Raw genomic sequence first — 25,197 nt, forward strand, 5'->3', positions numbered from 1 at the left:
ATTTGCCAGTATTATTAGTTTTGCTCTTTTCTCCAAATTTTACAAAATATTTTTGTATGTCTCACAATCATTTCCTACTCTGCTATTTAGATCCCCAACTTTTCCTTTTTCATTGTGTCAGTTGCTTTTTCTAAAGCCTCAAAAAATATCTCCACTTCTACCTTAGTAGAACCTTCTATGGGACCATAGGCACAAATAAGTCTCATTGTCCAGTTCCCCATTCTCATATTTGCCCACATTACTCTACTTGAGACCGACTGCCATTCAAGAAGATTAGCCTCGTATTTTGTGTTGAATACTATGGCTACTCCTTCTTTTCCTTGATTGTCATTTCCTGAATATAACATTTTGTATTTATTGCTCAGAAAGATCTCACCAGTTTTTGTCTTTTTTTGTTTTAGTCATCCCCTATTATGTCGATCTGGTACTTATCTAATTCCTCAGCTAGCTCCATTTTTTTGCCATTCAGGATTCATGTTGATAGTACCGATCTTTGACTCTGGTGATGTTGAGTTAGAGTGTGCTTTCAGATTTGTTCCAGTAGCTGACTTTTCGTTGTTCGCCCTGGTGAAAACAAGGCGGGCCTTGTTTAACCGGGCAACACCACAGTCGGCATGAAATTTTGTCATGTTGTACCATCATTTTGTATATTGGTTGCAGTCTTTGCAAATGTACTCAAAAAACCTGTGATCCAGAACTAACCTGTCCTATATTATCTGTGGATTTATATTCACAGTCCATACAAAAAAAAAAAAAAAAAGACAAAGTTATCAACAGTCATGTTTGTCATTAATGGAGACTTGCCAGCTAACCACCAACACCAGTACGTATCCAACAACTCTAGTTCCACCGCCAATCTCCTAGACTATGAAAGGTTTGGAAAAACCTGTATGTGCCCTTGATATTTTCAGAGCATTGGATTAGTTCTGACATCAGGACTTACTTAGAGAAATTAATCCTCTGGATTAATTTCCACTCATTATAAATGAGCAGCTAATTTCCTCTGTAATCAATTATTGGATGTCACTGTGGATAATATCCTCTCCTCGGGCTTCCCCATCAATGAAGAAACTATTCTATTACCTGTTTATCCCCCCCCCACATACACAAAGGTGGTAATAATTAAAGAAGAGGTGTTCAGAGCCCTGTAGCGAAAAATGTATTGGACAAAATTCAACCAAACTTGGTGTAGGCACAATCTGGAACTTAGGGTTTTGATTTACAGAAAAAAATGTACAAAATTCTGCCACCAGTGGTGGACAACTGGTGATAGCATCGCACGATATTTGCATAACTTCACTGTTTCTGCTGATAACTGGTGGATATAAGGAAGACCAAAAAGGATTCACATCATTCTGATAAGACTGAAGTGCTATGGATCTCGCCTTACTGGAACATGTATTGCTAGTCGAGCTTTACTATCAGCAATGCGATAAGGCTAATGCCACACTTTGAAAAATTTTCAAGAATAGGTGAAAAGATCCACCAATGACAATAACAAATCTTAGAAAAATGATTTCAGCATTTGAAAATAGTGGATCTTTAACAGTGAGGAAAGAACGAGGGTGCAGATTATTCCTCAACTAGTTGACAAAGTTGCAACTGCTATAGCTGAATGCAGAATGAATAATGAACAAGGGACCAGAAGTGCTCAGGCAATATCAAGGCAACTGGACAAGCCATAGTCAACTGTGTGGAAAATTCTTTGTAAAATGATGAGGATTTTTCCCCCACAAGATCTCCCATACTCAAATTTTGCTTCATGGTGATGTGGAACTCATCTGCTATTTGCCCTTAGTTCGAATGAAGGTGGATGATGCATAGTCATGGAAGATCTTGTGGAGTGGTGAGACACATTTTGATCTGAACGGTAGTGTTAACTCACAACTGCCACATTTGGGTTGCGAATAACCCTAATGTGTTCCATCAGACCCCTTTGCAGTCATTGAAAATCACAGTGTGATGTGGTTTCACTATATTTTATTTTCGGCTCATACTTTTTCGAAGAACCTCACCTGACAGGACCAGTGATTGTACCATCTCTGCTGTTAGATATCAAGAGATGTTGCACAACTTTTGATTACAACTGCAGCAGTGAAGATACCTTGACTCTAAGATGTTCATGCAGGATGAAAGAATGCAATGATTGCCGGTACAGTGAATGTTAGGAAAACACTTCACAGAACACAAGTATTAAGTCCTGTATTCAGTATTAAGGGCATGATCAGAAAGGTCAGATTTACCATTAATACCACCTTTAAACCTCCTGCAAAATGAAAGAACGTATTCAACTAATCCAAGGATCCGCTTCCTCCAATGACCCTGGAGTATACCATATTCATTGCACCTATAATTTGCTCTATATAAGTGAAACAGGACATGCAATTCCTATCTGAAAAAAAATGAGCATAACCAGCACAATAAATTTAATAACTATGGTAAATCTGGCCTTTCTGATCATGCCTTGAATACTATACCTAAAAGTAACTGGACAGCACCTGTTGTTTAACATCACACCAAAATGCGGTATGAGCGTAAATTTAAGGAGGTCTGTGAAATTCTTATTAACCACCATAATTTTAAAAATAATGGTGGACTAAAAATTCCAAGAATATGGATGGCACATATTATTATTACGTAACACCTTCAGGGAGTCCAAAGACTCATCGAGGGTACCTATTCTACTCTCTCTCTCTCTCTCTCCCCCCACTAACTATAACTACACCAATGCCATCTACCACCCACCACTAGTTTTCACAGACAATCACAGAATATCTACCCTAATCATAAATAATTATGATTATGGTAGATATTCTACCTTAATCATAATTAAGACTGTTAATCTAGGATCATAATTTTAACATAACAATCATGTTAAATTATGGATTAGGCAACCACTTTTGCTGTATTAAAACTATCTATATGAATTTGTTCTCTGATGATGTTACAAACATAATATAGCTTTGATGTAGAGTTTTTTCTCCATGAGGTGAGGTGAGGCCAGTAGAATAATAGTTGATCAAATAATTGTCACTTGAGCATACTGTTTGAAATGTAATATAGCTTGTATTTGTATATATATGTATATACTCCAGATGATGACCTTAATATGAAGATCGAAACATCAGGGAATTACAGTGATTATTCCTAATGGTTGTAGTCTCCATAATTTTACTAAAGAAGGTTAGTTTCAGCCCTTTGATTTTTCTACAGATACTTCATGGGAACTGCACCATTGGACTGGCATCAATTCCTCCACTTTCCAATAGTCCAACTGCAAACCCACAACATTGGTAATGTTGCATAACCAATGTACTATAGGTTATGCAACATCTCATATATGAAACTGATAAACATATATGCATATACATTAAAAAAGGTACATGAGTGTCATTTCCCAAATATAGCAGATGTTTGCTATGGCCGTCTTCTAATAATGAAACACTTTGGTATAGTGCAAGTTTCACTATAGTGAATTTATGGCATATAATCAGATTCTGCATAACTATACAGACCGAGACACATGCATGGAAATCTGCTGTATTTTTGTCTTGACACAAAGGCAATAGGATTAGTGAATTTGACCCCCTTTGTTGCTGAGCACATTGCAAAAAGCGGGAAAAAAGGAAAAGGTTTCATTTCCTATTTTTCTTTTGCCACGTATGAGGAATTTATTAAAATAATGGGCAAGAAAGTAATTCAATTTATTGTGGAAGAGCTTAAAATAGTTAAGTACTATTCCATAAGTGTTGACTCAACACCAGACTTGTCTCCTGTTAATCAGCTGTTCTTCATTGCACGATATGTGAAAGAACATGGAACTCCTGTGGAGCGTTTCTTGTGTTTCATTCCTAACGTAAGTCACAAGTCTGAAGAGTTACAAGAGGAGGTTTTGACTTCACTAAACGAGCTTGGAATTGATGTAGCAAATTGCAGAGGGCAGGCATATGATAATGCTAGTAACATGTTAGGCAAGTACACAACACTACAAGCAAGAACTTGAAATAAATCCATTGGCAGAATTCCCACTGTGCACTAAACATTCTCTGTCTCTAATTGGTACTTGTGCTGACGAATCCTGTGTGTACTCTTCCGCATTTTTTGATGTCCTTCAGAAACTGTATGTATTTTTCACATCTTCAACACATTGATGGAGCGTTCTAAGAAAGCACCTGGAAACTTCTGCAGAAGTAATCAAACTTCCTTCGTCTACTAGTTTGTCAGCTCGTGATGATGCCTGTTGGAGTCTTTGTGAGGGATAGACAGAAATAATTTCCACTCTGTCCGAAACTGAAAATCACAAATAGCCAAAAGGTGTCACAACTTATTATTAAAACACTCTGGATTAGAGATAGCTGTTGGAAGTTTTTCCACTTGGTTATACTATAAATTATAGATACCAAGAAATTGTATACTTGGTTTAATCCTTTTTCCAAGTGTAAGCAAACAAAGTTTGTGCTTGAAATATAATCAGGACTGGGGAAACTCATATATAGAAGCTAATGACGTCACATCACTTGCCTTAGTATTCCACAATGCAAAGCACATATCTCTATGGGTACGTATAATGATTTCGGCATTACATAAACCTTAGTATTACCTCTGAGTCTGGCTTCCAGTGATGAGACCTCAAAAAGAAGGTCAAAACCGGTCTGGGTAGTGACCCTTCCCGTAATGCATTGCATTATACATATCCTTAAGGATATATGCTTTGCATTATGGGATACTAAGGCAAGTGATGTGAAGTCATTAGTTTCTATATACGAGTTGCCCCAGTCCTGAGTATATTTCAGGCACAAACTTTGCTTGTTTACACTTGGAAAAAGGATTAAACCAAGTGTATAATTTCTTGGTATCTTTAATTTATAGTATAACCAAGTGGAAAAACTTCCAACTGTTCACTGGTGTCATTCTTTATCTAGTGCTTATGTTGGAGACTTAATGGAGTAAGCCTCCAATTAAGGATTAAAAACACTACTAAAAAGGATTAAAAACATTACTTAATTCTTCCAATATTTCATCTCAGTCAGAGAAACATCTTCCAGGATGCACAATATGAAACCTATAACACACACACACACACACACACACACACACACACACACACACACACACACACACACACACACACACACACACACACACACACAATACAAGAATCCTAACTCTAGTGTTTTGTGTGTGTACTCTCTGTGGACACTCATAGTTAGATGTAAACTGGGATCTCGAAGTATTAGTAGTTCCCCTGAACTTCAACTTCCTATCTATTAACACTCCAAGATCTCTAGCCTCATCAGTTTCTTCTAGTCTAATCCCACCAATATAATACAACATTGTATCTAATCACACAGAAGTGAATGACTTTACATATACTGACATTCACTTCTGTGTGAAGTGAATGTCAGTATATGTAAAGTCATTCACTTCTGTGTGAATGACTTTACACAGAAGTGAATGACTTTACATATACTTATATATTATCAGTATATGGGATACTTCACATCACTTGCCTTAGTATCCCATAATGCTTTGCATTATGGGATACTAAGGCAAGTGATGTGAAGTCATTAGTTTCTATATACGAGTTGCCCCAGTCCTGAGTATATTTCAGGCACAAACTTTGCTTGTTTACACTTGGAAAAAGGATTAAACCAAGTGTATAATTTCTTGGTATCTTTAATTTATAGTATAACCACGTGGAAAAACTTCCAACTGTTCACTGGTGTCATTCTTTATCTAGTGCTTATGTTGGAGGCTTAATGGAGTAAGCCTCCAATTAAGGATTAAAAACACTACTAAAAAGGATTAAAAACATTACTTAATTCTTCCAATATTTCATCTCAGTCAGAGAAACATCTTCCAGGATGCACAATATGAAACCTATAACACACACACACACACACACACACACACACACACACACACACACACACACACACACACACACACACACACAATACAAGAATCCTAACTCTAGTGTTTTGTGTGTGTACTCTCTGTGGACACTCATAGTTAGATGTAAACTGGGATCTCGAAGTATTAGTAGTTCCCATATTTTAGGAAATTTTATGCATCCCTATTTATGGAAATTAAGCTGATTTCTGACAAATGCAGATTCTAAAAACAGTCTTTCTATTCTACATTTTTTGAAATGCCTAGCTGACCAGAGTCATGTTTGCAGATATATTTTTTATGAGGATGGAGGCTGATCTTGTCTGTCCATATTAAGCCAATTGCAGGAACAGGGAACTCTGTATACACCAGAAACTGAGAGAGGAGGGGAGTTGGTCATGAGCAGATAATAGTTTCAAGTGGGACTTGAAAGTTGTTGTCCAGAGTTGTATTTCTTTAGAATTCTGGCTTTTTTTTTTTTTTCAATGTTCTTTGGACAAAGGACAAAATTCCTTCTGAAAAGGTGGTACTGGATTGATTATGATTATTATTTATTTTTTGATGCTGTAAGAAATATAGCCATTAGATTCACAAACTTTCCATCCCTTCCAAACAATACAGTATTATAAAAACTTTCAACAGAGCCTAAAACCTGTGTTCTAATGAGGCCTCTTTTCCAGTAGGGATCGACACCACACCATCCTGTCTATGGCTATAGTTCCTCCAGAATCAAAAAATAATCAATCATTTCCTAAGTCCATGACCTTCTCTTCAGAAATATGTTAGGAATGCTATCACCATACCCTACATCTAAGGTAAATGAGAAAAAACAGCTAAAATTCTAAAGAAATACAACCTCTGCACAGCTTTCAAGTCCTGTTTGAAACAGACTATCCTTATTGCCCCACTAAGGACTAACTCCCTTCTCTCTCAGTTCCTAGTGAATATAGTTTCTTGTTAATGTAAGTTGGACTACTATGGACAGACAAGAAGATCAACCACCATCTGCATAGAAGAACATAAATCAAAAACATACATCTGCAATCATGACTGCAGATGTATGTTTATGCAGTTGATAGCGCCTTGCAGACTATGCTCTAGTTACAATTCACAAAATCAACTGGATGAAAACCACCATGCTCCAGTGCAGCCAATTCAGTAGAAAAAGATTGTTTTAGAATCTGTCATCAGAAATCAGGCTGACTTGAATAACATGGATGCATACAAATTCCCAAAATATGGGAAACACTAATACTTCAAGATCCTAGTTTACATCCAAAGCCATCCCACCAAGTTGTGACTCTTAGTTTTTCATTCATGTGTTCCACTTAGTTTTTTGTTGCCTTTATATGTGCATGACCACGTGCGCATGTGTTACAAGTTTCAAAATATACTCTGTGACTGAGACAAAATACGGGAAGAATAAAAGTATTTTTAACCCATTCCCACTGTTGTTCTACTCCATTAAGTCTCCAACATGTCATCAACTTATGTTACCTATTATGAAACATGATGAACAGAAACTATGTATCTGTTCATCATGTACATGTCTGCAAGTGAATACATGTTCCTCATGTAAATGTTTGCTAGACTTCTATTTATTAACTGCTATTTTAGACAAACTGGCATGATGTTTGTGTGTGTGTGTGTGTGTGTGTGCATGAGAAAAGAGCAAAAGCTAATAATAATGGCAAATACCTGTTGGATTTCTGCTCAAGACATAGACTAGTTATTACTAACACAACGTTCCAACATAAAAATGTGCACAAATTCACATGGAGAGAAGAGGCAGGGAATAAGAAAAGTCTCGTTGACTATGTCATTGTTGATAATGATGTTTTCTCCCTGCTGCAGGACACCAGAGTGTGCAGAGGATTTGAAATTGGAAGTGTTCACCATTTAGTCTTGAGCAGGAAAAAATTGTTTTCCATATTGAAAAGAAGAACATATAAGAAAGTTTTAAACCAAATAAAAGTTGAGCACCTCTCAGATGTGAACTGTAGACTAAAATACACAAACATTATTGAAGAAAAAACGAAACAGTTAGAGAACAGGAACCTAACCTTGGAGATTCAGTGGCAAGTCCTGAAGAAAACATTGATCGATTCAGACAGAGAGGTATGTGGTGAGGTTGTGTGCAAGGATGGAAAAATCAGAACTCCATGGTGGACACAAGAAGTTAAAGAGGATGTAAAGGAAAAGAAGAAAGCATATCAAAAATTCCTGGCAAATAAGTCAGCTTGTGCTCTTAGAGAATACAGAGACAAATGTAAGAAAGCTGTGTAAAACTAGCTAAAGAAGACTCATTGAAGTTGTTGAAGAAGCTCAGAAATGGAGGAAAGAGTGGTGTAAAAAGAATTAGAGATGATAATTGTGACTTGAAAACTAGAGAAGAAGATATCCTTAAAGTATGGAATAATTACTTCGAAAAATTGCTAAATGAAACAAGCAGAGATAGCACAGTGGTAAAAAAACACTCAACAGGCATGCAATCAGCAATGCATATCTATATTGAAGTACAAAAAAGCCATCAAAAGATTGAAATGTGGAAAGGCAGCTGGAGTAGATGATATTCGACCAGAAATGCTAAAGTATGGAGGTATAAAAGTCTTACAGAGGCTGCACAGCATAGTATAGGAGGCCTAGACAGAGAGACAAATTCCAGATGATTTCAGTAGAGCTCTAATAATACCAATAAATAAAAAAAAGGAAAATAAAACTGAATGTGAGAATTACAGATGTATTTCTCTACTGAGTATTCCTGGTAAGATTTATGCAAGTATACTTGAGAAACAGTTGAGAAGGATTGTGGAAGAAAAGACTGGTGAAGAACAAGCTGGATTCAGGCCAAATAGGGGTTGTCAGGATCAGATTTTCACTTTACGACAAATAGTTGAAAAATCATGGAAATATAACAAAGATCTGTATTTAACTTCTGTAGATCTGGAAAAAGCATATGACAAGGTGCCAAGAGAGAATGCACATTGATGCCAAGAATGGTGTCAAAGGAGCATTATATCAAGCAATACTCAGTCTTTATTCGAATTAAAAGTCAGCAGTTAGAGTTGAAGAAAGTACAGGAAGATGGTTTAATGTTAAATCTGGTGTCAGACAAGGATGTACATTATCCCCTCTGTTATTCATTATCTATATGGATCTCATTATGAAGGAAAGTGGTATTAAACATGATATCAAAATTGGAGATGTTAATGTCAGCTCTTTGCTTCATGCAGATGATGTTATACTTCTAAACAAATCCGCAGCAAGTCTGCAAGATTACCTGACTAAATTGAGTAACTGTTGTAATATATATGGTACGAAGGTGAGCAATAACAAGACAAAGACAATGAAAATAGGCAGAAGCATTGAAAATGTCAACTGTGTTGTGAATGGAGAACCTGTGGAACAAGTAAAACATATCAGCTACTTAGGCACGATTTTTCGTGAAGATGGTAAATTAAATATGGAAATATACAACAGGATCAACAAAGCGGGTAGTCAACTGAATAAATTTATAGGAAATAAGAGAGAAATTGGTCAAAACACTAAATTAATTGTATACAAGACAGCGTTCAAACCAGTTTTAACTTATGGATCTGAGAGCTGGGTTAGAAGTAAAACACTTGACCAAAGACTAGAGACTCAGATATGAGAGTCCTGAGAAAGGTTAGGGGCGTGAACAGATAGCATCAATGGCAATATCATATTAAAAACGAGGATATCAGGAAAGAAGTTGACATTGTTAGCACCCCAGGAATGGAATGTGTTAACTGGTAATTAGTTTACAGAATTAACAATGCATATAAAGTATATTAATTAAAGGTAACTTTAATGAATAACTTCTATATTTCGGCAACGTCACATTGCTATCTTCAGGAACATAAAGATATGGTATGTGCATGCAGGCACTAACACAAAGCAAATGAGGAAGAAAGCAAGAAACTAATATTGTTCCAAAAGTCCTAATGGTGCCCTCTTGCAGGCTAATTTTGTAGTGTTGGCAGTTGGGCTGAAGTTCTCATAATATAAGTCTCCCAAATTTGGGGTAGTTTCATGCACCCAAATTTGTTGAGGTTAGGAACGTTTTTTAGAGCTGCTGAAGATTCTTTGAATAATCTTTCGTATTTAAACTTGCTGCGATGAATTATTTTTGTTTTCTTCCAACGAATTTTATGGTGGGTATCTAAGGCATGGTCTGCCAGCCCATAGCGGCTGCACTGGTGAAACTGGATGTAGTCTTTGTGTTCTGAAATCCTGATATTTGTTGTTCTGCCTTTTTGGCCAAAGTAGGACAATTTGCAGCTGCAAGGGACCTGGTATACACCAGGTAGGTTCTAGGGGAAGTGGTTGGTCTTTGGTAGAGTGGATAAGGGATGCCAACTTTTTATATGGTGTGTAACAGGAAGTTAGGTCATATTTTTTGAGGATATTGGTTATTTTCTCAGAGGTGCCCTGGATGTAGTGGATGGTGATAGACTTGGTGCAATCTTTATTGTGGAGCGGGGGGGTTACTGGTTTTAGTATTTGTTGGATTTTTTTGGGGTTATAGCCATTGGCTAAGAAAGTGTTGAGGATGTGGTTTAGTTCAGTAGTTAGGGTCTTGTCATCTGAGCAGATTAATTTTGCCCTGTTATATAGTGTTTTTATAACCCCATATTGTTGTGAGGGGGGGGGAATTGCTGGTGAATGTATCCGCCAGTATGGGTGGGTTTTCTGTGAACAGAGAAAACCAAAGATCCATCAAGCTGGCGGGTGATTACAGTGTCTAGGAAGGGGAGGGTGTTGTTTTCCTCTTTTTCTAAGGTGAACTGGACTCTGGGGGTGTTGGTTGTTTAAGTGTTAGGAAGGAGTGGAGTGTGTCTGAGCCATGTGGCCAAATAGCAAACACATCATCCACATAACGAAGCCAAATAGTGGGTTTTTGTGGGGCGGAGTTTAAGGCTTTCTCTTCAAATGTCTCCATAAAGAAATTGGCCAAGGGTGGGGAAAGCGGTGAACCCATGGCTGTCCCCTCTATCTGTTTGTAGAACTTTCCTTGCCAAAAGAAATAGCCTGAGTTCATTGTGAACTGAAATAGGGCTGAGATATCGGGAGGAAACTTGGCTTGGATGAGCTCAAGGGTTTCTTTGAGTGGGACATTAGTGAATAGGGAGGAGACGTCAAAACTGACCATTATGTCAGTGTGTTGGAGTGCGAGGTTTTCTATACTGGCTTTAAAGTGGGCTGAGTTTTTTATGTGTGATTGTGTGTTGCCAGTGTAGTGTGTGAGCATTTTGGCTAAATGTTTGGCTAATTTATATGTGGGGGAATCAATGCCATCCACTATGGGATGCAATGGCACATTTTGTTTATGTATTTTTGGGAGTGCATATAATTGGGGGGTCTAGAGTTATAAGGTTTTAGTTTGCTGGTGACTTCCACAGGCCAAGAAGTGACCGTCTTAAGGAGTCTGTGGAGAGTTCTAATCTGAGAGCTGGTCGGATTATATCCAATGGGGAGGTAAGCCATACGGTCTAGTACTAAAGCAGTTAGCTTACCTTTGTAGTCTTTTTGATTGAGCACCACAGTGGCATTTCCCTTATCCGCTTTGGTGATTACTATTTTTTTGTTGTTTTTCAATTCTTGTAGGGCTGCATATTCGTTTTTGGATAAGTTGGTTTTTGGGGGTTTGGCTTTAGTGAGAACACCGACTACATCCAGTCTAACGTTGTTGGCGATATGGTTAGGCAGGTTGTGAATCCCACGTTCTATCTGAATCATGATTTCTTTGGCAGGTATTCTTTTAGGAGCTAGGGCGAAATTGTGACCACGTGAAAGTGCGGCGAGTGCTTCAGGCTTTAAAACTGCCGACGAGAGGTTGACTACAGTGTTGAGTGGTGGCTGTGGTAAGGAAGTAGAATTCTTTGTCAAGTTTTCGTATTTTTTCAAGTGCCGAGTTCGTAATTTTTCGAATTCTTTTCGAATTTCGTAGTATTTTTAGTGTGTATTGAGAGGGGCGGCAAACTCAGTGACCACCCTGAGCGGCAACAGCTCTAGCTACACCACTGATTTATTAGAATTTATTCATATCCCCCCCCCCCCCCCCCGCAGAGTTTTGGACTGGTAGGCCAGTTCTCCTTGAATTCTGATGATTCGAATTTTGAAGACCCAAAAGGGGGTTCTGATAGGCCCGTCTGACTGTTTTTTTTGAGATGAAATATCCTACCTTTTCCACAAGAGACTGCCTAACTCATCTTCAATTAAAAATTCCTCACAAAGAATCATTGCATCCATAACAGGATCTGAACTCTAGTCTTTCCAACCAAAGATGACTGTGGAAATCAACTGAGCTATAAAGGCTCAACTTTGCAGTATAGTTAATCTCAAATAGGGCAATGAAAATGAGTTACTAATTTTATTTTAAAAATTCATCATCAAATTCCTGACATTTGCCCTAAAGATCCTGTGTACAGGATATGATAGTACTACATGAGAAATTTACATCATTACTAACTTCCTATCTATAATTTTCTTCCACATCAATCTATTACCTGTTAAGGCTTCAACATTGTCAGATCTTATATTTCTATCTTCTAAGGCACTTTTTACCGTAATCCACCTATATCTTCGTCTTCCTCTGGGTCTTTTTTCCTGCCAATCTGGCAGAGAACACTTGTTTTGCTAATCTTTCCTCTCCTATTCTATTTAAGTGAGATTAGCTCTGCTAACACATTCCTGGATGATAACAACGTCAAATTCTTTCTTAATATCCTCATTTTTAATATGATATTGACATTGATGCCATCTGTTGATGCCCCTAATCTTTCTCAGGACTCTGATATCTGCAGTCTCTAGTCTTTAGTCAGTGTTTCACTTCTAACCAAGCTCTCAAATCCATAAGTTAAAATTGGTTTGAACACGGTCTTGTATACTGCTAATTTAGTATTTTGATTAATTTCTTTCTTATTCCATATAAATTTATTCAATGAACTTCCTACCATACCCTATGTTGATTCTGTTGTCTATTTCGATATTTAATTTACCATCTTCTGAAAATCGTGCCTAAGCAGCTGAAATGTTTTACTTGCTCTATAGTTTCTCCATTCACAATGTAGTTGATTTTTTCAATGCTGCTGGCTATTTTCATTGTCTTTGTCTTGTTATTGCTCACCTTCATATCATATCTATTACAACAGTTATTCAATTTAGTCAGGGAATCTTGCAGACTTGCAGCAGATTTATTTATTTATTTATTTGATATCAGATACCACTTTCCTTCATAATGAGATCCATATAGATAATGAATAACAGAGGGGATAATGTACATCCTTGTCTGACACCATATTTAACATTAAATCATCTTTGTGTACTTCCTTCAATTCTAGCTGCTGATTTATAATTCAAATAAAGACTAAGTATTGCTTGATATAATGTCCCACTGACTATATAACTGTAGCGTTTTAAATAGCTTCCAGATCTACAAAACTTAAATACAGATCTTTGTTATATTCCCTAGATTTCTCAAATATTTGTTGTAAAGTTAAAATATGATCCTGACAACCTCTATTTGGCCTAAATCCAGCTTGTTCTTCACCTCTTTCACACTTCTTCTCAACCATTTCTCAAGTATACTTGCATAAATCTTCCCAGGAACACTCAGTATGGAAATACCTCTGTAATTCTCACATTCAGTTTTATTTCCCTTTTTATATATGGGTACTATGCGAAGTCTACTCCAATCATCTGGAATTCGTCTCTCTGTCCAGGCCCTCTGAGCTATGCAGTGAAGCCGCTGCAAGACTTTTATATATCCATTCTTGAGCATTTCTGGTCGAATATCATCTACCCCAGCAGCCTTTCCACATTTCAGACTTTTGATGGCTTTTTCTACTTCAAGTATGGATATGATTCCTGATTGCATGCCTGGTCAGTGTTTTTTTTTTTTTTTTTTTTTTTTTATCACTGTACTCTCATCACTGCTAGTTTTATTTGGCAATTTTTCAAAGTAATTACTTCATATATCAAGGATATCTTTTTCTCCAGTTTTCATATCACCTTTATCATCTCTAATTCCTTTTACAGCAGTCTTTCCACCATTTCTTTAGCTTCTTCAACAATTCCAGAATATCTTGCCACCTTCTTCATATTTATTTTCTATGTTCTCACCAAAGTCTTCCCATGACTTTTGTTTAGCTAGTTTTACACTTTTCTAGCTTTCTTACATTTGTCTCTGTATTCTCTAAGAGAGAGCACAAACTGACTTATTTGCGAGAAACTTTTGATATGCTTTCTTCTTTTCCTTTACAGCCTCTTTAACTTCTTGTGTCCACCAAGGAGTTCTGATTTTTTTATCCTTGCAGACAACTCCACCACATGCCTCTCTGGCTGAATCAATCAATGTTTTCTTCAGATTGCCACTGAATCTCCAAGGTTTGGTTACTGTTCTCAAACTCTTTCATTTTTATTTATTTTAAAACTTTTTTACATGTTTTTCTATTCAATATGAAATTCAATTTTATCCTGCTCAAGACTAAATGGTGATCACTTCCAATTTCGAATCCTATGTACACTCTAGTGTCCTGCACTAGAGAGGAAACATCACCATTAACAATAACATGGTCAATGAGACATCTTTTTCCTCGCATCTTCTCTCCATGTGAATTTGTGCACATTTTTATGTTGCAACATGGTATTAGTAATAAATACTCCTTGTCGTGAGCAGAAATCCAACAAGTATTAGCCATTATTATTAGCTTTGCTCTTTTCTCCAGATTTTCCTGAAATATTTTTGTATGTCTGACAATTATTTCCTACTCTGCTATTTAGATCCCCAACTTTTCATTTTTCAATGTGTCAGTTGCTTTCTCTTAAGCCTCAAAAAAATCCCCCCCCCTTCTGCATTAGCAGAACATTCTATAGGACCATATGCACAAATAAGTCTCATTGTCTAGTTCCTCATTCTGATATTTGTCCACATCATTCTACTTGAAATTGCATGCCATTCAAGAAGATTGGTTATTTTTTAGAAGATTAGATATGTTGAATACTATGGCTACTGCTTCTTTCCCTTGATTGTCATTGCCTAAATATAACATTTTCATATATTGCTCTGAAAGATCTCACCAGTTTGCCTTTTTTTTTTTTTTTTTTTCAGTCATCCCTATTATATCAATCTGGTACTTATCCAATTCTTCAGTTAGCTCCATTTCTTTGCCATTCAGGCTTCTTATGTTGATAGTACCGATTTTGAACTCTAATGATATTGAGTTGGAGTGTGTTTCAGGGTTTGTTCCAGTAGCTGACTTTTCGCTGTTGGCTTGGTTCCCTGCCGAAAACAATGGGGGCTGTTTAACCGGATGATGTCGCAGCCGGCATGAAATTCTGTCATGTTGTACCATCATTTAATATTATGGTTTAAGCCAATAAGAATACAATTTGGTCTGCTAAATCCCAAATTGCCAGCCCATCCTCATTTCTTCAGTGTCCAGGTAGATACCTAAAAGGTTACATCATGAGAAGGTGAGGACTGTACATTAGGTCAGAAGCCTCGGTTCTCGGCATTCCTTTAAAGGCTATGTGGAGGTCTCCTTTCAGTTATACAGCTTTGACAGTTAGCACACTCCCCCCCCCCTTTGTTTTTTAAATTCTTTTAATGAAAAAATTTTAATGAAGTTAGTAAAAATCTAATTTTCTTAATATCCATCTAGTCAGAGTGGCTCTGTTAGATGAATACACAACACTCACAGGTACTTATGCACTATTGGAAAAGACTTAAAAAATCTACAATACTGATAATGTAGCCAAACAGCACAGCATGAAATAAAAAAAATAAATATAATAATATTGCATTTCAATACATTATGATTTTATGTTCAGTTCAATGTATCATGATTTAATATATCATGAACTAATGCATCATGACTTCTGATTTCATAAGAATCCAAGTAAAAATTCATGTTCCTCACATTGTACTTGCAGACATCAAATAGACCAGCCATAGTAAGCAATCGTGGTCCTATCCACCCCCTTTCAGGGTCCCACAGATTATTTGATTCTTCTCTTTCCCAAGATCTGTGTTTCATATTTATGGAATCTGGCTGGTTAAAGTACACAAAGTAAGGTTGTTTTCCAGTTTTCTCAGCTTTCCATTCAAAAAACCTATTAAAATGAAATAAATAATAAACAAACAATTTTAAAAATAAAGATAAACTTAAGATGAAACTTTGGTTAACTCTTAAATTTATTGTTCTCAATGATTATTCAAAAAATGTTGACTATTTTATTTTCTAAATGTTCCTCACTCCATAACCAAAACATCCAGTATAGAGATTTGATTGCCATTCCATACACATCAGAGTGACTTTCAAGCCGATTCAAATCATTTACTGCTTCCTTAGGTCTCTTAAGGGCAATACTTCCTTATATAAAAACACACCGGAGTATACAGAATATCATCCTCATGTGGTCTGGCCCACTTAGGGCAGACAAGCTATGGATTTGCAATGAGAAAAAAAAAAAAAAGAACATGTTGAAGATGTTGAGCATAAAAGAAAAGAAAGATCTGATCTGTCCAACCATACCTCAATCACTAACCGTGTAGTAAAATGGGATATTTTCACTATGCCATATTCAGAAGAAAACTTGTATTTCAGACTTCTCACAAAGAATATGTTACAGTTATCCATCAACACAGATCTTTCAACAGAAATAAAGTCTTATATTAAATGACATCTGGAAATCTCTCGCCAAATCCTTCAACATCTTAGATTTCAATTTTGCCAACAGTCCTTTCCAGTCTTTACCTGATGACAACTAATGCATGCCATGCAACTTCACATTCATGTTTAGGATGAATCAATTTATTTTCTTTGTTAACGACTTTCTGTTTTTATACATTTTTTTCTGCCTTTCTTAAACCCTGAAGAACCCCCTAGTTTTAGCATGAGTGAAACTAGTTAGTTGTAAGTTTCAAATTAATGACTAATAAATAATAATAAACACCTGTTTTAATTCCATGTTTTAGTCGTAAAAATCTCTTTCAAATAAAAACACAAAAAGAGTCAACTCTCACCATAACAAACAGGAATAATTATAACAGATTAGTGAAATCTCAGAAAATACTTGCATTTTCAAAAATGGGAAATTTCATTCATTTATCTAAAAAAATACAGTTCCATTACAACAACCCGTAGAGGTTGCAAAAATAATTTATACTAGACAATTTGGTATTCACTATAAGAAACTGGGACTTCGTTGTGACTCAGTAATGTTTTTTATGCATTAAGCAAGCCTGTTACAATTACAATATAATAGTACAGGTAACCCTCGTACAACGCAGATGTTAGGTTCTCTAGAAATGCTGTTTTGTATAAATCGCGTTATGCGAGATAGACTCAGATCACATAGAAAAAGTAGGGTTAGGTTCCAAAATCGTTTTTTTCTTTAAGATTATATAAACAATGACATATCCAACAAAAAAATATATTTTTATTTAATTCAGGTAATTCACTTTTTTAAATAACAAAACATGGTTATTTAAAAAATAACGGAATTGAAAATCCAAACCATAGGATCCATTGGGAAAAGTCTAAACTTTTACATAGATCTTTATATAAACATGAACGTTTATACAAAGAAAGTTCTGAAGCCCTACTACACAGACCTAACTTAAACCTCAACAACGTTCTTACTATTCCTAAAGTATGGGAAATTGTCATAAAAATTGTGTTAAATAAATTTTTTTTTTTTTTTTTTTTTTTTTACTTCTGTAACACATCACGCATGTTTAATGAGATTCTATTGTAATCATGCACCCTAACTGTATGTTATTCCTATTATTGTTTTAAACTACTGTACTGATGATGTCCTAAGATACTTAGGATGAAATATTTACAATTAAATAATTTTCACTGTGGTTAATACGTGTGTTTCTTTTAATTTTAATTAGGTAATGCACGTAAGTTCAGAAAACATAAACTATGAAACAAATACATAGTATAAATTTATAAAAATTACAAATTGTACGTAAACTTCATTGCACATAATGCATAAATGTTTTAGGCAAAATAAAATAAAGTGCATATTTTAATCGTCATCGTCTTCAAAACTAACATTTCATAGATGTTCTTTATTTACGAGTGACCAGATGTAGTCATCACATGAAATCTCTTGGACATCATTTGAATAATTCTCATTGCATACTTAAGCTGATTTAGTTATCAAGAAGTCAGTAATAAGACCTTGCTTACCACTATGCTGCAATTTTTTATTAAGTTCATAATACAGAGCTAAACAAATATCCAATTGTCTCGTGAATTTTCCGGAGCACTCCATTGAGAGATCATTATCCATAAAATAACATTCTTGCCAAGTTCAATCCTTCTGCTAATTTCTTTAAACTGAATTCTTTAATGGATTCATCGCAATCAGAATCTTCGGCAGAACTTTTCTCGCCATTTGGTTTGACATCATCTATTAATTGTACCAGTTGCTCCTCATTTAAATGGCTTCATAGCCTTAGTTGCTTTGGCCATAAATCCAAACAACCAACCTCATTTAAATCTATTTCCCCATCAATTAATTCACTAATTTCGTTTTCAACCATATCGCCATTACTATAAAAATAATTTTTTTTTACATGGGGAAAAAAAAAAGCATTACATATTGTATAACTCACCAAAAAATAAAGTGCTCAGCTTGAGATTAACACATGATTTTAAATGCGCTTTCCTGGCAGAAAATGAAGACAATTTTCAACAATAAACACTTTATACAGTAAGCAATTGACGTACATGTGTGCTAAAGGATATTTCCCCTAATATAAATTTGCTACTTATAACTACATGTGTGATACAGGCAGACGTAAATTTAACGAAGATAAAATTTGATTATTAAGTCACGCATTGAAAAATATATGAAAAGATATAGGTTAATACAGTTTGTAGACCGTCCTATATCGAAACCGCGTTGTATAAGTATCGCATTATACGAGGGTTACTTGTATTACCTACAGGGAGAGTCAACTACATTTTTTAAAAAAATATGACAACATATAAAGTGGATATTTGCTTAATGTGATGCCAATTATTACAATGATCTCCACATTACTGTGATTTTTCTTGTTAGAATGCATTAATAAAAAATTATTGTTAAAAAAATGGTGCGAAGAGTGCTCAAATAGAGGTGAAGTAAATGGAATGAAAGGGGAGAATCTTATATATACACAAGTGCATACCCTCACGGAGTATGAACTTGAAGATGAATGTCCCATGAGGGAATACAGCAGAATGATGATGTTCATTCTAAGACACATACATGTATCACTGAGAAGTACATATGAGCACATTAATTTATCAACCTATAAGGATAGTATATTATATATTACAAGAAATTATGTTCCTGCCATCCATATTTTATGCCAGTATAAACAATCAAAAGTTTCTGAGTGAAATATCTCACAAGAAGATGTTTTAAATGCAAACATTGCATTTAAAACATCTTCTTGTTTGTTGCATCATATATTGTTTAAGGAAATTAACAATGTAGACTTTGATAATAACTAAAAATATTTAATTATTACTTCCTATATTTCACCAAATATAGGAAGTAATCCATCTTCAGAGATTAATACCAGTGTATTAATCCCTGAATCATGGATAGCTTGGATATACAGTACCAGATCCTGTGCTGGGTATCCAAGGGCATGATCTGCTAATCCTGAGCGGCAATAGTGATGGAAACTGATGTAATCCTGGTGCTCTGATATACGGATGTTGGCTGTCCTACCTGTTTGTCCAAACAATAGGGGTTAAAGCTGCAGGGTACCTAGTACACTTCAGTTAAATCCAGAGACTGTAGCTGGTCTTTGAGGAAGAGGATAAGGGCTGCTAGCTTTTTGTGTGGTTTATAAGATAGTCACAAGACTGTGTTTTTTTATGATCTTGGCCACCTTTTCTGCGATGCCATGAATATAGGGGATAATGATGGATTTGCTGTAATCTATGTTTGGAAGGGAGTGGGGTCAAGTGTGGATACGTGGTGTTAGAATTCTTTTTATTTTGTGAGAAGTGTAGCCATTGGCCAAAAAATTGTGTTTTATGTGGGTTCTGTGTCGAATGCAGTGTTATCTGAGCAAATTGATATGTGCCAGCAAGCAGATAAGAGAAAAGAATGTACTTATCAGTAATGTTTTGTGAACAGTTGTGATGGTACATGGGGGGGGGGGGGAATAGTGTGAGAGGCTTCCAAAGAAAATAGAGGTGCACTGATTGAAACAGACAGATCAGCAGTTGGTTTGGTAAGTTTTAAGATGAACTGTGTATGGAGGTTGACCAACAGTGGCTCGTATTTTACATGCTTGGAGGGAAATGGAAGAATAGTGGTGGTGTTCAGTTTAGTGGAGTAACATCGATGGAAACAAATCTGTAGAAGAGCTAAAAGGCAGAAAGTAGGCAGTCAATGAACATGAAATTGAAGTGTCTATATGTGTGTGTGCTTGCATGCTTGCACACATATAAGAGAGAGGAAAGTCACCATAGACTGGATAGCATCAAGCATTGTCCTTTTCTTGAATAGAAAAGGACGAAGTTTTCTGATGGCTACAAATATTATGCATTTATGTCAGGAAAGATTTAAGGTGAGAGTCAGCATAAAAAGTAAAATCTAATCTTGACTGGACATCTGAGTATTATTAAAGGTGCCTTGAAGTTTCAAATGATTATGCACAAGGTTTGTCAAATGAAAACAAATGGAATATTGTCATCATCAAACTAAATACAGAGCCTTTAAGGTATAAGGAAGAAGGGCATAAGCAGAAGCTCAGAGCCTCGAGTATCCAAACATGGATAGAGAAATGCAAAGAGAGAACCAACCATTATAAAATGCAATGAATGCCAGAAAGGAAACTGGCAATTTGATTGCAAACAGCAGGAGGCACAAATAACATGACAGTTGTTGAACGTTTATTTTTCACTTGGTTAGAGTATAATAAATTTAGTTTAATCCTTTATCCAAGTGTGAGCAAACAAAGTTTGCGCCTGAAAGTATCTTCAGGACTGGAGTAAGGTGGTACAACACCAGGGAAACTCGTTGCAAAGGTGGAGCAAGCTACCAACACTCCTGTCTCAGTATCTCCTATAATGCAAAACACATCTCCTTGCAGATATGTCTATGTCTAATGTTCTGCATTAAGGGAAGGGCCACTACCCAGACTAGTTTCGACCTTTATTGAGGTCTCTTCAGTGGGAGCCAGGCCCAAGCTGAGATACCAGGCAGAAGCACTCGCAGGTCATCTCCACCTATAGGAGTTGCCAAATGGTGTGCCACCCTTTTTTAATAAATTACTCTGGATTTAGAGAAAGATGTTGAAAGTTTATTTTTCACTTCGTTAGAGTATAATAAATTTAGTTTAATCCTTTATCCAAGTGTGAGCAAACAAAGTATGCGCCTGAAAGTATCTTCAGGACTGGGGTAAGGTGGTACAACACCAGGGCAACTCGTTGCAAAGGTGGAGCAAGATACCACCTAGACATAGACATATCCGCAAGGAGATGTGTTTTGCATTATAGGAGATACTGAGACAGGAGTGTTGGTTTCTTGCTCCACCTTTGCAACGAGTTTCCCTAGTGTTGTACCACCTTACCCCCAGTCTTGAAGATACTTTCAGGCACAAACTTTGTTTGCTCACACTTGGATAAAGGATTAAACTAAATTTATTATAAACATGACAGTTGGTAAGTAGGCCTCTATGAAAGAACCAATCAAATGTCAGGAGCAACCACAAAGCTTTCTCCAAACTTTTCCAATGCACATGCTCAATGGTGTAAGGTTGGCTGAGAAATCATTGGAGTGAGAGGGATGGAATCTATGTTGATATTTTTCTTAAAATCTGTTGTAAGCTGAGTTCAAAGCTAGGTTTATTCTGCTTTGGGCTAGATGATTATGACAAATTTTTATCTTGGGCTGCTTTGTCATACTTACTGAAGACCAAAGGATTGGAATGGGAATGAAGGCCTTCATTATGCAAGGATTATTTCAAAGTGTTTTTTTTTAAATGAAACAGAGAGAGCAGAAACAGTAATAAAGCTAAGAGGATTAGCTTTATGCTAGATCTGAAAGAAGAGCTACAACTAGTTAAGCAAAGGTCATGGAAGTTGGAACAAATGGTGAAGATAATCTGCTCTTCAGGTGGGTAAATGGACAATTTGTGCTAAGTCATTAACAAAAATAATTTTAGATTCTCTTTAGCTTGATCAGTGGAGTTAGAAATGTGAAATAGAAGATGCCCTCACTGCAGAAAATCAAGTTTCAGAGATGAATAATCAAAGATCAGAGTGGCTGGAATCTGGAAAGCAATAAAGAATGAATGATGAAGCAATAAAACATCGATAAAGATGAAACAATGCAGGGCAAGAAAATTTTAATCCAGAATAGATAACAAAGAGAGGATTCTAGGTTTTCATTTTCTGACTGGAGAATATACTGGTTAATTAAGTGTGAAGGATGTTTCCCCACACCACACATGAGAAAAAGAGAGAAACCCAAATGACCAAACATGGCAAAAGCCCCTTGAGCCTTGAATAAGCAAGGTAGTGGTGTTTTGCTAAGCAATGTCAGTCATCTACAACCTAGAGAAGATATGCTTTTGCAGCAGCAATACTTGCCTGGTGTGCCTGAACCTTATTTGCAGAGACAGGCCACACTATGGGAAGATGAAGTTACTTTGGCTGAGAGGCTATAATGTTCTTATCACAAGCTTATTAGCAGTCCATTGGTTAGCATCACTCTATTCCTTTCCCTCAATAACACATGCACAGTTATCTGTTTGTTTTCATTATTTTCTGTATCTCAAACACCACAGTATTTATACCACAAAGCTAGCATATACCTAATTGTTATATCTATTTGTCTTTAAGCAGTAACATATTAGTAAAGAATAAGCATTGTGTTCACTGACTACATTTAAAGTCAATTTATTTTAAATAAGAACTTAATTAAACTCACAACTGTGAGTTTAATTAAGTTTTTATTTAAAATAAAAACAAAAGCTCACACTGTACACGAAAAATATTATTTGGCTAGCATAAATAACAACTGCTATTCATTTTAATTTTACTGTAAGTTAATTATTTTCCTTTGATTTAAATATCTGTATTATAATTTACACCAAACAGCATTCTTGTTTGTATACAAATTTTACTCTAATGCCCACATACAAAGGTTTAAACATCAAGTATCTACATAACTAGATAATTGCAACAATGTTATGAAAATACCAATGAAAACAAGAATGTAATTTCTTCTTAAGTATGACATATTATATCATCATCATCAATTTCCTGATATGTACCCTCAAGGGATGTTCTCTCTCTCTCTTGCATGCCTGCAAGAGAGAGAGTTGCATGCACGCATGCACGTATAATTCAGTTATACACCATCTTTCTACATGTAATGAAATACATGTGACAATGACTTACCACTGAGTTTTCTCCAGAATTTCTACATTATTTTCCAACTTCCTTCCCACTACCAAGGGTAACTTCAAGTCAACTGTTTTCATTATATAAGTAACCAGTTAAGATACTTGACACACAAAAATAAAATTTCTTGTCAAGTACTTACAACATATATCTTGCACTTGTCAAATACCATATCTTGTCAATAATTATGCAATCAAAATCTCCAAAACTTACTACATACATTTAATTATTTATCAAAAATATTCTCTTTCATCACATTAGTATTAATTCTGCAGCTTGGAAATTAGCCATAATCATCTTATTCATAAGAAAAACAAATCTTTATCATAAAATTACAGTCCAATTTCTTCCGCCTCACTTCTTTTGAAAGTAACGAAAACAACATTAGTAGTCAACTTATACGTTACCTGGAAACCTTTTGCATAATAAATAATAAAAATGGATTTTATAACCATTTGTCAACAGTAGATCTTTTCTCATGTCATTCACTTTTAGATAAATGACAGGGAAAAGTTTGTAGAATCTCAAGTGGTTCCAGTTTCATGTCTGATGGATCTTCCTCATCAAATGTCAAATCTGCAAAGCCAATCCACAGTTTTGTCTGATAATAGTATATAGCACTCCTCTTTCCTATTTTACAAATCTTACACCACACAGAGCAGCAAAACTTCCAGAATATCAACTTGCTACTACTCTGAATTCTTCACACCCACCTAACCATTTTTCAAAGAGGTTCTGATAATTTCAATGGTACTAAAACTCAATCGTGTCTTATTTCTCACAAAAAGTCATCCTCCCCTTTCTTTCAGTCTCATTATTACTGGCTACATTAAAATCTCAAGACAAAACAAGATTTCTCTTCTTGGGATGACTCTTACCTCCAATCTTTCATGAGGCCAGGGACTTGGGAGTGTTGGTGGATAGGGAGCTGAAGTTTAAGGGGCATATTGCAAAAGTAGCTAAATCAGCTCATTGGTTGTTGAAAAATACCTTGACGAGCAGAGACAAGCAAATTATTGTACCTCTGTACCGAGCCTTGATAAGACCTCATCTTGACTACTGTGCCCAGATTTGGTCACCTAGGTTCCTTCTTGATGGGGAGGAGGAGGTGGAGAGGATCCAGAGGCGAATGACTAAGATGATAGCAGGTCTATGGAATGAACCATATGAGAAGAGGTTGAAGATTTGTGGGTTGTAGAAATTAGTTGATAGGTAGAAAAGGGGAGATATGATTGAGACATTCAAATTGCTAAAGGGTTTCATAGGATTAATTCAGAGGATATTTTTGAGATCAGGACTGGTGGTGGGAAAACTTGGGGACACCTATGGAAGCTGGGCAAGAGTGTGGTTAGCATGGGTGTTAGAGCTGGGTTCTTTACTTTTAGAGTGATAAATGAGTGGAATAAGCTGCCAGAGTCTGTTGTGGGTGCTATGACGGTGAGTGAGTTCAAGGTAAGGTTATGATAGATACTGTGAGAATGTTGTATAGTTGTGTGGACATGATGTTTAGGGCCTCCCTCGATGAGTCTAAGGACTCCCTGGAGTCGCCCGTAATAATAATAATAATACATTACAAATATTGTCTCTTTGGCAACCAAGAAGGCAAAGGGCCTCCTTAGCACCCCTGCTTCCTTTGTTCAAGACATTACTTTATCTCTGAACCACATTAACTCTCTATATGAATTACAAATATGTCCACTGTTCCTACATTCAGGTTTGACATCCCTAAAAGCATAAATATACTTAGTAAAGAAGAGTGCAATTAATGCTGCTTAATGACTAATTTTTTTACCAATTTGCTCTACCTTCTTCGTATAGATCTACTGTTTATATGCTGTGTGCATTTTTT

The 25,197-nt window shown here is 36.0% G+C and overlaps 1 protein-coding gene across 5 annotated transcripts in view; it reads right to left on the reverse strand.

Annotated features, from left to right (window-relative positions):
* LOC150110721 (sec1 family domain-containing protein 2) overlaps positions 1-25,197 on the reverse strand; it is a 397,942-nt gene that overhangs the window by 56,652 nt on the left and 316,093 nt on the right. For all 5 annotated transcript variants that reach the window (XR_016549025.1, XM_090400427.1, XM_090400445.1 and 2 more), the window contains exon 19: positions 15,837-16,029. Coding sequence is in view for 4 of the 5 variants with exons in the window: in XM_090400427.1 (XP_090256553.1) it covers positions 15,837-16,029 (193 nt within the window). In the remaining variant the exon portion in view is untranslated. The remainder of the gene's footprint in view (positions 1-15,836; positions 16,030-25,197) is intronic.

Source organism: Typopeltis vanoorti, chromosome 1, assembly GCF_054136105.1.
Source record: "Typopeltis vanoorti isolate ZY-2024b chromosome 1, IOZ_Tvanoo_1.0, whole genome shotgun sequence".
Classification (NCBI taxonomy): domain Eukaryota; kingdom Metazoa; phylum Arthropoda; class Arachnida; order Uropygi; family Thelyphonidae; genus Typopeltis; species Typopeltis vanoorti.